The 16,831-nt window shown below is 36.5% G+C and overlaps 1 protein-coding gene across 1 annotated transcript in view; it reads right to left on the minus strand.

Annotated features, from left to right (window-relative positions):
- Positions 1-16,831, minus strand: part of NOL4 (nucleolar protein 4) — a 292,288-nt gene that overhangs the window by 77,341 nt on the left and 198,116 nt on the right. The window contains exon 8 of the mRNA XM_089895063.1: positions 15,832-15,945. Coding sequence (XP_089751189.1) covers positions 15,832-15,945 — 114 coding nt within the window. The remainder of the gene's footprint in view (positions 1-15,831; positions 15,946-16,831) is intronic.

Genomic DNA, 16,831 nt, shown 5'->3' on the forward strand with positions numbered 1-16,831 from the left:
TGCATTTATAGACACACTTTAAATTCTATGCCTTCACTAGTTCTGTTGGTAAACTCTCATTAGGTGTAACACATGGGCATAAAGCCATACACACATCCTTTAAAAAATGGAATGCAAAAATTGGAATTAGCCTATGTTATGGGTTGAATTTACTAACACAAAGGAACCGGCACCTGATGATTCGGAATATTTTCCAGATAGCATGCTTTAGAAACAGGGTGTGGCTGGACAGCTCTGTGCCAAAGAGATTAGGTGTGTGACTTATGGGTCCAGTCAACAATCTCAGCAAAGGCTAGGGATAGAGACAAAGTTATCCAGGAAGGATGTGTCAGCTAGTGTGGATCACCTTGACATCCATGGAAGACTGATAAAGGTTTTGAGAATTTTATACCAGCAGAAAAACTGCAAGCCTGAACTGAAAGGGACAGAAGTAGGATGGAATGAAAGAAGAATGACTCCTAGGGCAAAGCCAAAGATGCAGAGATCAGAGAAGGCACAGCTGACTGAGGCCAGCCAACTAGATGTCTCAGGCTGAGAGGGCAGGGCCACCATCCAGATCGGCCAGGAGGATGGGGCTGCTGCCCAGGTGTGGTGGGAGAACAGAGCATGGAGACATAAACAATTATTCTCACGCCTTGAAATCTAATAGAATTTACTCTGTTGAGTTTTAGATTTGCTTGGGATCTGTGACCCTTTTTTCCTTCCTTGTTTTCTAGGTTTCAAGGTCCACAGATAGATAGGAATTCTGAATTGTGTCATCAAAAACATATGTTGAAGTCCTAACCACTAATACCTACAAATGTGACCTTGTTTAGAAATAGGGTCTTTGCAGATGTGATCTAGTTAAGAGGAGACCATAGTGAATTAGGGTGGGTACTAATCCAATATGACTGGTATCCTTATAAGAATAGAAGATATGTAGACACAGATGGTCATGTGAAGATGGAGGCAGTGATGGCTGCTACAAGCCAAGGGATGCCTAAGGGTACCAGAAGCTGGAAGAGGTAAGGAAGGATCGTTTCCAAGATGCTTTGGAGGCAGCATGGCCCTTCCAATGCCTTGATTTTGGACTTCTAGACTCTAGAATTTGGAAATAATAAATTTCTGTTGTTTTAAGCCACTAAGTTAGTAGTACTTTGTCATGGGATCCCTAGGAAACTAATAGAGCCCACTAGAGCAAACATTGTTTTCCTTTGATCTTTCAGCATTCATCTCCTCCCCTCCCTCTTTTAATAACTGTATCTGATTTTCCTTTCCCACTCTTATTCCATGTGTTGTGTATAGCTGACTACATACATGAATTCAAAACTTGAGCATGCAACCTATTCTGTTCTCCTGGCCCCAGCAGTTGCTTCAGGGTTGAATGTGTAACCCAATCATAGTCAGTCAATAGGGAAGATGGAAAACTGGAGCTTCTGTAGCCATATTGCTACCACGAGGGAGAACCTGTCAGAGAATAGAAACAACAAAGATGGTGTAGAGCCAAGAGACCTCTGAGAGAGATCCTATTTATCTATAAGACAATCAACCACGTGCATATAAAGCTGGACTACTGCTAGAATTTTTAGTTACCTGAGCTTATAATTTCCCTTTTGCTTAAACCATTTTTGACTAACTTTTCTAACACTTTCAAGTAAGAGATTTCCATGTGTTAGATCTCCTAATTCTTGGCACTGCTCTCCTGACGTTGCTTTCAATAGTCACTGAATGCCAGATCATGCTCTCCTGGGTCACTTCTAAGTTTAAAATAAAAATAAGGTTAAGATTTTGGTATGGTATTTCACTGATTAGTTAATGAATGAAATGATTTGAAAATTCCTAATTCAAGTTATCTCTGAGAAGAAAAGTAAGCCAGGTTTCCTCATCTCTAAATGTGTACTCATTGGATACTTTCCTATCTAGCCCTCATTCTTGCGGGCTGCAGATTGCAATATAGAGACGGTTAGTCAGCTCTATTTCAATGGCCTGAGACAGCAGACAAATGTTGCTTAACGTTTTCCCAGTGGAATAATACAGGAGAGTATCTCTTTTCATATATAATATATGGATTTAGATTAGATTGGATATACCCTCAATTTTTGTGCCATTGAGGTGAATATATTTTATGTTTTTAAATGCATTCTTAAAAGTAAGTTCATTATAATACACTACATTTTGATATTTACATATTCTCGTGTCCAAACAAATTGTGCTTCCAGGCTTTTTGGAAAACTCCCCTAATTTTTAACCTGAGTCATAACGGAGACAAAGTTCAATTTTAATTTGATATCTTAAATTTAGGTTATCATGTATTCAGATTATTCTATATGCGTCCTTTTGTAATTTCTGAAATGCTGGTTTGAAATTACTATAGCGTCAATATGTCATATTAATTTTCCTCAAGCTTTAAGCAAAAGTAAATTATTACTATTCAGATTATATTTAATATTTAGAAATTCTTTTTTTTAAAAACTTTTTATTTTATATTGGGGTATAGCCGATTAACAACATTGTGATAGTTTCAGGTGCACAGCAAAGCGACTCAGCCATACATATACATGTATCCATTAGAAATTCTTTAAGGTCATGATTTAGAATATACAGGTTCTCTGCTGATCATATAGACTATTAGGATTTTGTTTGTTTGTTTTAGGCAGAAGATTTTCATATATTTTATTTATCACTGGAATAGAAATAATATTTTAATTAAAAAGTTATGCAGTTAACAGTTTATCTGAGTGTTTAGAGATTATACATGCATTAATAATTATAACTATTTATAAAATATGACTATATATAATGATATATAATTTAACATTGCTATTAAGGCTTTAGTTTTGGGAGAACATGTCCACGTTAACACCAAATTTAGCCTAGTAAACTAAAGCAATATTTTAAAAATTCAAATGAGTACCCCAGTAATGATCCCAAAGCCTTTTTTTAACATATTGACAGATACCCTCTCCTTTTTGTGGACATACTGTGTTTACCTAGATACACATCTTTTTATAGATAACTTTAAATAGCTATCTTTTGATTATAAGACACAGATCTAGAGGTGCATGCATATATTTGGGAATAAGCAAAGAGTAAATAAGGACAAAAATTATTTATTTGATGAGAATAGACAGCATACATAGCTTTAAAAAAAAGTGCTACATCCAGTTTACAGCATCTGAAACTTTCTTTTGTTAGCAACACTGTTTAAAATAACTTTTCCCCAAGGAACTATACCCCAGATACATCACTGCAAATCCTCCAAAGGCATGTAGCTGTTGTTGCCTTTAAACATAGACTTCTTATGAAATGAGTACTTAAAATTAGATGAGTGCTGAGTAAAGGAGAGAGACGGCCACCACTAAGGAAGAATTAATATACATACTTGTATATTAACGTTCAAATGTGCTGCATTTAGGGCGCAACTTCTGTCCGGAGCCTGCCGTAGTAATTGTATCAAGCTGCGCTATTCAGCCTGCTGCTATGACAACTACCCAAGGGCAAAGGTCAGGTCAGCTCCCAGTGTCTGGGTCTCTCTATAATTGCTTTGTCAGGAACCTAAAAGCTGCCTTCTTTTTCTCACTGAACTGTGGAAAGCAATAGTGTTCAAAGAACTAAATGTTGAGACTTCCTTTCCGCAGCCTACACCCTTCCTCCTATCATATTGTATTTGTGACTTTCCCCATTTGGTGTTAAAACTGTGTTTACCAAGTTGTCAGACAACATTTTAAATTGCAGTATTAATTCCAATGATTCCTGCTCTACTTGGCCACATAACACCATTCTTGGGCTTGAACATTTCCTATTGTGTTGGCGGGCATCTCATTAAAAGGCTCGTTCCTTCCTTAAAACTGAACTTTTTGTCATGCTACATCAAGCCACAAATAGATGTTTATTTAATGCTTACCCTTTTCCCAGTACATAACTAGGTATCTTTGGGGCTCAAAGTGATGCAGGCCAAAGCTGTTTTAATCCCACAGAGTGATAAAAATTTATAGAGTCAATATTCCAAAAGACACCTGGAGGCCATTACAATGTTACCTGGGAATATAATCAAGTCCTCAAATATGCTGTGCTGATAGTCATTGCTACACAGAGAAGGAGGAAAGGGACTTAGCTTTGTGGGCTGTGAGTTGACCCAAGGGGTGCTTCTTAAAGCAGGTGCGCTTTGAGATGGGCGTACAAATAAACACAGGAGTGGAACTGGAGCTGCCAGACTGCCTGTGCAAAGGCGTACTGCTGGAAGGAGGGTGTGCTTGGAGCATTAAAGATTCTGCTCCACATTCACATATCTCTAAATCCCCCAAATGTCCTTTCTATAGAAAGAAAATAGGAGCAACAATGAGGCACTGCATTTCCTCTTTGTGTAATTTTTAGTCATGAACAAGAGCAGTAATGATGTAGACCTCTCCGAGTTTTGGGAAACAAATTAAATGAGAAAATGTATGTGCATTCAAATTAAGGTGTAAGAGGACACACAAACATTAGTATAATTATGTATGATGTGTTCCCCATACATGTCCTGATTCATTTCTCCAATACAGCTGAGATGAATGGTGAAGAACTTGGCATTTAAACCTGAATCTGGGTATTTGAAACGATTTCAACAAATTTTGTTCTTAGAATATGAAAGATCAAATACATGGTAGTTCATTTAATGTAAAAAACTGCAGAAAGGATTCTGTATTTTTAGAATGACCTCAAATGAAGGATCTTAAATAAAGAATTAAAGAAGATACATGGATAGCTGAGCAGTTCCCTGGAAAGGAAATTTTGCTCACACTTATGGAGACATTTGAAGCTTGACAGCTTCATTGGACTTCTCAAACTTGCTTCACAGGCAATAATAAATGATAGAAAAATGCAATTGAATAAAATAATGTGGCCTTCTGAGTTCTGCATCTAAAATAGTATTCAAATTCTTGCATGCTATGAATGTATTATGGCCTTAAGATTTGAAATTTATGAAGCATTCTGATTTTAATTACTCAGAACATTACTCTGAAATCTAAAGGGAGCTAAATTCTTTGTATGTATTGGTCTGTTTTCCTTCTTTTTAAAGAGAAATTCTGTTTCTAGTGAACTATGAAAAAAATCACTGAAGAAAGAAAGAAAGAAAGAGAGAGAGAGAGGGAGGGAGGGAGGAAGAAAGGAAGAAAGGAAGGAGGGAAGGAAGGAAGGATGAAGGGAAGGAGGGAAGGAAGGAAAGGAAATCTAAACTGAAATTGAAATTTTCCAGGCCTGTCTCTTTTATAAAATAAACCCATTGAACTAAGTGGTCTGTGAGGTTCTTGGAAGCTCTAATGTTTTTTGAGTCCAGTATGTCCTATAGTAAACATGATAATTTAAAAATCTGAAAAAGAGGCTTTTTTGAAAAGTTATGTATGTATTAGCAATCCCCAAGTATAGCTACTCTGTACATACGCCCGCATATGCAGTTCAAACATGCCACTGCTTCTGAGTTTCCAGACTCTATTTTCCAAACGCCCGAATTGAAGGCTATGATCTTTCTCTAAACTTCTCAGGTGCCCCCACCAGAAAGAAATCATGTAGCAAAAAAAGGATGAATAGGAGAGATTGGCATATAGTAGAAAGCTTTACTTTAATTGCCATTTATTGATGGAAATTATAATGCCTATGAGATTCAGATAAACTTTCACTTACATCTACCTATTTTATAACTTAAGTTCACAGTTGCAAGTATGACCTCTTTTTGTACTTTTGCTCTTTGCCCTCTTTCAAGAACTCAGAACCCTGACTTCTGTTAAATCTCACTTATATTTTCATAGAGGATTTGGGAATAGGAGGCTAGTCTCAAACCTCAGAGATGAAAAAAAGTGAAGGTTACTACTGGGCTCTGGGAATTCCCTGAGGGTCCTTGAATATCAGACCCAGAATGCATTATTATGTTTCCTTAAATAACAGAACTAGCACCAAAACCAAGAAAAATAAGAACACAGAATGTTACCAGAGAAGTGATTTAATGAGAAGTTTGATCTTAATGTAGGAATCTCACTGGACTTTCATCTTAATTGTTTCATTGAAAAGGCTATTTTGATCTTGCTTGTGTTCAAGGCAAAACATTAAAGGGAGCTTAAAAATAAATGTGACTTGGTTTTTGACCTATGTAAGTATCACTTTGCTCTTGATGAATGAGTGCAGGTAAGAGCTCTTAGAAAACAGCTTTGTATAAACTCCTAAAACAGTGAGAGGTAGTTTTCCTTATATTCTTTTAACAGGGTGTAAATAAGGACAAATACAGACTGTCCAGTAGACATTGAGAAGGCATTGGATTGTTGAAGCAAGAAAGAAGTAACAGTGTTGACCAGGCAAAGAACACTGATAGCACGGGAAAAATGGGGCTTCTTCCTGAGGATGAGAGATAATATGAGAGATTGATCCATTTCAGCAAAGTTAATAGGTAAAGATCAATTTTGCTGCCAAGCCTGTCAGAAAGTCAGGCTCCCCTCACCATTATGAGAAAGAGGTAAATTACCAATAAAGTGAGTTGACCTGCCTCAGGGAGTTTTCTCTAGGACAGACTTTACAAGATCACTTATTCCATCACCTGCTCTGCGGTATCTGCGTCTGTAGCTAAAGCTGATGTCAGCACCACACAATTCTTAGTAAAGATTAATATTAATAACTAAATCCATCTTTAAAGGTTATGATCCAAAGAGTTATGGCATGAAATGAAGATGCATTGAGATTTTAGGAATATTTCCACTACAAATGAAAGTAAAATCATTTGTAAGGCTAACCCACAGCTATCTAGAAAACCTAGCTCTGCAGAAACCATGCTTTCCCAAAGTGCTGAGTAACTGAAGAACAACGTGTATTACTTGAGGCCACTGGGCTTGTGGTGTTTACCACCTGAGTCATGTTAAACATCATAAATCTCTTTAGGAAGCATAGCCCCATTTGTCAAGCTATCATATTATCTAATTTCATAATAAACTAGTGACTGTGGCTAAATTTCCCCAATACACATAAAATTATTGTTTCAGAGTAACTAGTGGGTTTAAAACTGGCTAGATTAAAAAGACAGGATGAGGAATGGACAGATCATGAGAAACAAATTATAAAAATTAATATATTTGGCATAAAACAAATAAGTCAGACTCTTCGTCTGCTAAGCCTAAAATAACTGGTTTTAAAAGAAATTAACAATAATGCAGTCTTCATGGAGAACCCAGTAAACCATATGTTCCCTTGACTTTGGCACTAAAAAGTGTATTAACATATTATGATGAATTTCTCTCTCTGAATTCAAACCACCTACTCATATCCTGACGTTGATCCACTTGAAATTAATAACATCCTAAGCCAAAGATTCACCTAAAATTAAAGAAAGAATCATTTCTATACAAATGTGGGAGAATTCTCAATGAAGTGAGAAAACCAAATAGTAAAGCAAAATGAGTAACAGAAAGACAAAAAATAAAATCAGAAATTGAGGCTGTTCCCAGTTTCCCTCCCTTCAAAACCCCATAGATGTATCCAAAAGAAAGTTTCTTAGATTCAGATTCCCCATCCATAGAAAAGGGAAACCATTTGATCTACATGCTTCATAGTACTATTGAGAGACCAAGAGAATCATGCACTGTACATCACTACTCAGATATACATTGACATATCATTACATAAGGAAAATACATACACTAAGGAAAAATTTTATACAGAAGTAACCTTACTCTCAAATTAAGAAAAAAAAGTCACTTTTTGAGGAAAACCATAATGTCAGTTTTTTGAGAGATCATAAAAAGAGAAAAAGATGAAAAATATTTACAATAGAAAGAATAATAATCTATATATACAGTTATATAAGTTGAAACTATAGGAGAAAATTAAACTTTGATTCCTCATTAGCTGAGCTAACACTGCAGCATGGAAGAGTAGGTATTCCGAAATCACTCATTTGTAACTTCAAAATACCTTATAGCAGATTAATCTTCATAATTACTTTTTGGCATTAGCTCAAATTTAACTACTGTTACAATTAAATAGCAAATCTGAAATGTAGGTGGTAGAGAAAGGAATTCTTGCTGAATTGGGACCTCACCTTTGCCCCACTACATCTACGTTTTGTTGTCCCTAGGGTTCTGAAGCTTCCTAAAAATTGGAGATGTCACTCTCCTTCCCACTTATCTCTGGCATGTACTTAAAGTCCAAATAACTTAACAGAGCATATAAAATGCCCACAATCTAATTTAAACCCTCACGTCCAATCCCCTCTCCTTTTATTTCTTCTCAAGATTCTCAAGTTTCACTCACAGAGATGACTGTTTTTGATACTCAGGAAACTTTCATGTTTCAAAAGGCTCCATGTGTCTGGACTATCATCTGCTAGCTCTCATAATCTCCTTCATTTCTCATGGTCTGGCTCAAATAGTGCCTCCTCTGGGAAGCCCTCCTGGGTTTCCCAGGCAGAATTAGAAGAACTCTCCTCTGGCTTTCACAACAATCTGATCACACCCTTATAATTTCATTTACCATACTAATTTCACTTGTCTTTAACAGAATGTGAGTTTCTAGAGGAAAGATGTTATGTTTCATCCCTCTGCAAAGGAAGAATAAAAACACCTGCTCAGTAGCAAGTGATTTTAGGTAAATCTAGTATCTGGTAAATCCTCAGTAAAGATTCTCAATCCTTGTTTTGTAGCCTCTGTACCAAGCAAAATATCTTCCATATAATGATTATTTGCTAAATAAACTACTTTAGGACTACTTAGAGCTAATTTTCTCCTATTAACCATATCCCTTGCTGATACAGATACATGAAATATTTAAGGAACTCCCTGGAGCAGTTCAAACACATTGGAAAAATAAGAATTTTAAACTTTTGCCATTAAAAAGTTATCTTGTAAGACCTCAAGTTGGAAATAATACATATTTGAAGTCCAGCCACATTATTAAGTTAATGCTGAAAGAATACAGATTTGTAAAGCAATTATCTTGCTCACAAAATACCAACAGAATACAGGTCAAATATTCTTCCCTACAGAGCAAATAAATATTCCAGTAAAACTTTGGGACGCGGACCTCTCACCGTTGTGGCCTCTCCCATTGCGGAGCACAGGCTCCGGACGCGCAGGCTCAGCGGCCATGGCTCACGGGCCCAGCCGCTCCGCGGCATGTGGGATCTTCCCGGACAGGGGCACGAACCCGTGTTCCCTGCATCGGCAGGCGGACTCTCAACCACTGCGCCACCAGAGAAGCCCTCCATTAAAACTATTTAACTGTGTTTCTCAAATATTATATAATGAACTAAAAATTTTAAATTAGAATAGTAAATATTTATTGTAGTTATCCATAAGTGATATTTTATGTATCTGTAAAACATTTTAATTTGATATATATATTTACTTTTCCTTAGTTTTTATGTTTATAAAGTTTCTATGTTTACAAAAATATAATGGAAATATATAATATTTCCCTATTTTTATTATTTAAAAATGTGATTATAACCATTCTGAGAGTCTGTTCTGGTATTATATAGGTATGATGGTTGGTTTGCAGTAGTGAGAATGTATTCACGTCTCTCTGGATTGCTTTACTAATTTGTCCACCCCTCGGTGCTCATGAATTTAAGGTCATGGTTCAATATCCACTCGTTAGCTATTTCCCAGATGGAAAAAACCTCTCTTCCTGTGGAATATGATTACTTACTAACACTGCCAGGCATTTTAGAGACCAAGTGAGTGAATAGATGGTTCAGTGTACACCTGTTCACACCCTTCCAATGGTGAGTGTGCAAACAGCATATTTATGAATGATTGAAACTGATGAAAACATGCATTTTTGAAGAGTATTGAGCCTTGTCTTTTTGTGGCATTATATTTGTAGCAAACTGTTGGATGTTGTGGTGTCCCTATTGTAAATGTTAAACATGGTAATTTAATTGATGGTGACTTCCAAATTGGAAAAGGATGTAACTGTAATCTCAGGAGATATTGAAAATAGCTGAACGATGAATACAAAATGGAATTATACTTTAGAAATACAACTGGAATTAGTAATCATATGTGGCTTAGTTTTTTGACTGGGGGCAGAATTGCTATAGCCATTACACTTAATTGCTTCCTTCTTGCAAAGAAATAAAATTAAACCAAAGGGCCTGGTTAAGTTATTTTTATCTTATAGCATCCAATTTTTACTTTTAGGCTCTGGCGAATTTAAAAACAAAAAAGTAAACAGAAGGTAGAAAAAAGGATGGAGAATTCATTTGACATAATGGGTGCAAATCTATGGAAAACTGTGGGTTTCGAACCTCAAGGCCAGTCTCTTCAAAATGGGAGGAGCTGAGTTATGAATTCATTATCAAGGAATAGATCTGAGAATGTATTATTCTCATTCCTGTATTCAAATCCTAGACTAGTTGTCCATAGCAGTGCTTCTCAGAAACAGCATTACCACTTCTAGGGGACATCTGGAAAATATATAGCAGGTGAAATAGGCATGAAGTGGGAGGACCAGCTTACGGAAAGCTCAGACATTCTCCAGGCAGTACCAATCAACTAAGAACTGTCCCTGTTCCCATGTGAATTTTAAAAAGTCATGCTGGATATTTTTGTAGGTGAAAGCCTGAATAGGGTTTCCTGAGCCTAAAGTTTAATTTCATTTTAGGTATAAAAACAAAGTTTTTGTGCATGTTTTAAAATATATGTCGAACTGTCTCAGGAATACACTACCTTGTAAATCGAGGGACTGCTGTGCTGTTTTGTTTGGAACTGTACCACTAGTTTTTCACCGTTTGTAAAGTTCGTGTCACTGAATTCTGTGAGCTGCCGCAATACACCAGTATCCGAGGACAGTTGTAGCTGCGGCTTCTTCATTGATTTGAGGGACATGCAGAAGTAGCTGATGACTTTATTGTATCTTCTAGTGATGTGGAATCCCCATATTTCCACACCAAAATACATGGTATTTGATTATATATTACTTTTAAAATAAATAATGTATTATTTATATTAAAATCAAGACATTATCCATACATATTTAAATTGTGAGCATAATTTATATTAACTATAAATTGCATTTCAGGATCTAAAAGTGGGGCATTTCGAGGTGTTTACTGTAAAAAAGACATGCTATGTTTGAAAGGTTTAGGAACCACTGGTTAAGAATCAAAGATTCTTAGAAGTTAAAAAAAGCTTTTAATAGGCATATGTTTATAAAACAAGCAGAAACGCTTATTTTTATAGGAATAAGTTAGAAATTAAGAGCATGGACCTTATATATATCAAGAGCTTAAAAAGCCTTGCTGGTTTTTGACCCAGGTCTCATAATTTATCCTAAAAATATAACTGGCAAGGTATCCTTTTCACAGGCAAATTATGGTAGGAAAAACAAAATCAACATTTAATAATTTAGAAAATACTACATGATGGAGTATTAAGGGGCTTCTAAAAATAATTGATAAACTTACATAGTGATACCATAAATATTCACAACATTAAGCTAAATGGAAGGATACAATGTGATACTATTTTGCTTTTTAAAACAGGAAGTTTTGCATAGATAGAGTAGTAGAAAGAATTATATTATAAAACTGAATAGTGGAATTACTAGTCAATTATATTTCTTCTCTATACATTACTCTATTTCCTAAATTATCAAAAATAAGCCTGCATGTCTGAAAGTATTTTTTTTAAATGTTACTATAAGCATGATTTTAAAAAGCACAAGGATTGGATCCAAGTGGGGATCCATCCTGAGCAGCTCTGCACTAAGAGCTCTGAGCCTCAATGTCTCCACTTCATGAAAAGCGATGACAGTTACATAAAATAGGCTTGCAACCTACCTCAAACAGTGCTTCATCCATACACGTTCCTGCTGTTCTGTTGTTATTAATATTATTACTAATGAAGAAAATAAGGCCTATTACAGTTAGATGACTTGTGAAGTATATTCTATTTCAATTGTTTAAAATTACATGTGTTACAGAGAAAATACAATATATTCAAGGAACTACTCTAGGTGGTACTTTGTTTCTCTTATATTTTTTCTCCTTTGGATGAGAGGGCCGTGCTGAAACACATGTTGGAACACTCAAAGATAGAGTTTTCTTTCTCCAAAATATTGTATATAAGAAAGACAAATGTTAGAAGTAGAATGAAAGCCGAGGATGACTGAGAGTAGGGGTATGGGAGTGTGGGCTGGAAGGCCACAGATATAGGTTTCAAACCCTATCTCAGTTACTATCACAATGTTTACATTTAAGCATAAAATCCTACTGAAAAATATTTCTTTCAATTATGCATTTGTGAAATTTTATAAACGTTACCAAAAGTACATGAAAATACAGAAGGAAACATGAAAGGAGAGCTGCCTGACTCAAAAACAGCTTGACCATGGTGTTTTCGGTAGTCTTCAAATACATCCACGACAAAATGAAATGCCTGTATTAAAACTGCCATCGGGCTTATGTGGCTATATTTTCAACCTTGATACCTACCATTATGTTTCTTTTAACAACATGCCCACTCATTAGCACCCTAACAGAACAAAGGAAAAATCAGGAAGAGGTACACGTCACAGTGAATTCACCAGTACTACAGAAAACAGAGTAGCAGGAACTGTGGGCTTACTAAATATTTTTTGGTCTCGGGCCGATGGTTTTCTGTTGGTTTACTAATAGCGATTTTCTTCTTTAACTCAGCGATGCATCAGTTTTCAGTATTTTTTCCCCTGCTTTCTCACCTTTTATTATGTCACAAGAAACTAACATGCCAGTTCCCCTATGGTGTTCTTTACAGTAGAGTCAAAGGTGTCATATCACAGCCTACCATTGATTTTCCATCTGTCCCAGTCACCGCAAAAACTGTCACCCAGCACACTCGTGCTGCATTGTTCTTCATGAGGGCTGAATCTGCCGAGGAAGCCCTTGACCATTGGTTTTACGTGATCCCTTCTATAAAACTAAAAGCTAATTTAACGGAAAGAACTTAAATAGAGAAAAGAAGCCAAAGGAACCCTCACATTAATCAGAAATTTCAACAAGCCTTGGAATAGAATATACGTCATTCCTCAAAAAGAGCAAGTACAAAGTGATGGGGGATAAATGACCAGCAAGTTGATGTTTCTAATCTTTCTCACTTTCTGCCTCTGTCTCTCTGGTGAGATGAACTGTAGCCAAAATCATTGAGATAGATTTGTTTTTAAGTAAATAGTAGTGAAATAATATCTAAATAACAAAGATAAAGACAATTTGAGCTATGTCATAGAAATATAAATGTGAAGTCTGACTCTGCCTATCTTTTTGAATTGCCAAAGTGAAAAAGGATTTCCTGGGTAACATAAAAATTCTAGATTTTCATGTTAAAAGAAAAGAAATGCTGGGACTTCCCTGGTGGTACAGTGGTTGAGAATCCTCCAATGCAGGGGACACGGGTTCGAGCCCTGGTCCTGGAAGATCCCACATGCCATGGAGCAACTCAGCCCATGCGCCACAACTAATGAGCCTGCACTCTAGAGCCCGCGAGCCACAACTACTGAAGCCCACAAGCCACAACTACGGAAGCCCGCATATCTAGAGCCCATGCTCCCCAATAATGAGAAGCCCATGCACCCCAACAAAGAGTAGCCCCTGTTCTCCAGAACTAGAGAAAGCCCACAAGCAGCAACAAAGACCCAAAGCAGCCAAAAATAAATAAATAAATAAATGTATTTTTTTAAAAAAGAAAAGAAATGCTGAGTATATTCTATAATTCATTGGGGATTGACCTCAGCCCTGAGTCATCTGATTCCTAATGAGACAGTAGGCTCCTGCCCTTGCCTACTTGCTTCAGGGCTGAGGCTGCCTCCTCTAGACCCTGGGGCAAGGTGGACATATGAAATAAAGTATTTAATACATCCATAGTACCTTTTATGTTCATAGCTTTATAAAGCCCAATTAATTTATCAAGTTTCATAAACTCTGAAGGACACATATAATTACAGCCCTACATATGGCTAACCAGGGGCAGCAAATAGTCATGTGTGCAGCTGAACAGAATTTAGATTTTAACTGTCTCATTTCTGAACTTTCATGCACCAACAGAAAGGCAGGGACACAATGAAGAATCTTTGAGTCACTGGAAAATTCTAAGAATTGTGAGTTGGGTTAAGAAGGTGCCTAGAAAAGGATGATACCATTGCCAACACCAAAAAGAACTCTGGTTGTCTCTACTTAGGCAAAGAGTGTTTAGATCCAGTTAGGGGAGTTCCTGCTCCCACATCTCCATGCTTTGATGAAAGTGTAAAATCCACTTGGTAGAAGCCTTTGTGCTGCGTGCCAAGTGAAGTCTATATAATTCACAGTAAGAAGAAATAACTATACATTTGTATCCTCCATTTTACAGGTTAGGTCAACAGTGGTTAAGTGATTAGACCAAATATTGTGGACGACCAGCTTTGGGGAACTTGTAGAAGGAGACTGTAGGCAGTACATAACATGAATCAGTCATTTAATTTTCATGACAACTGCACATATGATTGAGTCTATGATTCAGGGATATTCTAGAGTGTAGATTGGACGAGGTATGTAGCGAACTGACAACCAGGAGATCCCTTTCAATCCCAGAATTCTACTACTCTGATTTCTAGAATAATGATATTTTCTCAAATGGACTTAGTCTGAATTCAAAACTCCTATATCTGAGATAGTACTATTAATGCTTCTTTATAGTCTTACTGATACCAATGCAATGACAGAAAAGCTAGAACATCAATTAAAATAACTTTTTCTAGGCTGAATTTTCTTGATGCTTACCACATGCCAGGCAAATTGCTAAGTACCTAACATAAATCTATCATTCAGGGTTCTCACACCCCCCTATAAGATTAGTACTGTTATTGTTATTTTACATATGAGAAAACTAGGCACAGAGAATTGGAATAATTTCCTGAAGGTCACACAGTTAGTTAGGGTAGAGCTGAGAATCAAAATCAGTTGTATTTAACTCCAGAATATGCAGTCTTAATCACTATGCTAAATATGGTATTATATATTGGCCTGTAACTTATTTTAAGCAAGATAAATTTTAGAGATATAATAATGACAAAAGTCTCGGGCTTCCCTGGTGGCACAGTGGTTAAGAACCCTCCTGCCAATGCAGGGGACACGGGTTCGATCCCTGGTCCGGGAAGATCCCACATGCTGCAGAGCAACTAAGCCCGTGCCACAACTCTGAAGCCCGGGCGCCTAGAGCCCATGCTCCACAACAAGAGAAGCCACCGCAATGAGAAGTCCGCACACCGCAAGAGTACATCTATATCACATGGATATACAGCCTTAGAAAAGAGATGTAGAAAGATGATACTTAATGGTTATACAGTAAATGATTTGTTAACGTGAAGGTAAGCCCAGGACGTAGATGTTCCTTCTTTTATACCCCCATTTTACGGCTTTCTGGTCTTCAAGATTATGTTGTGTTTTCCCCATACCTGGCATAATCTATTGATATTTGGCAATGGACCAGAGGAAATTAAAGAGAGGTTCATTTTCATTCAAAAAGACCATAATCAGTTCACTATTATAAACGATCAGGTAAACTTACAAAACTACTGTAAATGATCATTTAGAGCCTCTTATTTAAATAAGTCATTAGCCTTCATACTGGATACTAAACAGAATTTTAACTCATTAATTTTACAATTGTCCATTTTTCATCACAGGAAATTTTTGTCATTGCATCTCTACTGATCTCATGGACACGCCTTTTTCAAGTTTAAATTCATATCACAAAGACAGAAAAACGATATCTCTGTGGACTTTAAATCCATTCCAGAGATTCTGCTCTTCTCCATAAATCAGATTAACTTAACCATATTTGCTATAGCTGGTGGTCACCAGACCCCAAGACTCCTCAGTACCTGTTGTCTATCCAGACGCATCCTCTTGGCGGCATTTCTACTCTCACTCTCACAGGCTGAAGCCAAGATACTCTCTGCAACTGCTGAAGTAAGGTGGGAAGGAATAGGTCGAGACTAAAAAAAAAGAGAGAAAAAAACATGAAAAAATTATTAACAGTATCATTAACAGTCCAATGCTCTACTCAGATCTCATAGGATGTGCAGGAGTATCCATGTATTTCAACTCAACTGATTTCAATAGAAAGAGGAAATGGAAATTGCAAAGATGAATAATGAAAGCTAGTTAGAGGTTAAAGCTAGAGTTCCTACAGATCCATCATCCATTCCCACAGCTCCTTTGTCACAAGTGTTTAGTCTGGGCCATTAAGCTGGAGTTTGAACAGGCAGTGGTAAAATTGCTGACTGGGTTTTGCAAGTAAAACAAGTCCTTTAATTCTCTTATAACATATGACAATGCACAACAAAACAAAACAAAAACAAGTGACAGGGCCGAAACAGTTGGAAAAACTGACAGACACTCAGACCATGTCAAACAATCTTAATATGAAATATTATGACTATTTACAGTCTGAGTCATGACACAATTGATGTGATTAAAATTCTTATAAAAAACACCTTACTTTAGCTTAAAAACAAACTAAAACTTCAGTCCTAGAACAATTTTGCTATAACAAAAATTCAGTGTTCTAGATGTGAGATGTGCATGTGTGCCTACATGCTTTGTTTTATTTATAAAATATGTGTCAATATTATTAGTGTAAGAGGTACATGTTGGATATCCATCTTCTGTGTAGCCCATGTAGAAACTCATTAACCCCCTGACTAAGCTCCTAATTAACTACAGATTGTTTGTGATTCTCCATATCACTTGTGATAATCAGAAAAGTTTTCCATTTTTTCCCATAATTACATGAAAAATTATCTAACTGAAAGATGAAGTACTTAATGATACCAGACGGTTTTTTTAAAAAATTATGATAAGCAAATGATAGATAAGTGA

Source organism: Delphinapterus leucas, chromosome 14 (genome assembly GCF_059928025.1).
Source record: "Delphinapterus leucas isolate spDelLeu-1000000601 "Yukka" chromosome 14, BTC_Dleu_Yukka2, whole genome shotgun sequence".
In the NCBI taxonomy this organism is placed as follows: domain Eukaryota; kingdom Metazoa; phylum Chordata; class Mammalia; order Artiodactyla; family Monodontidae; genus Delphinapterus; species Delphinapterus leucas.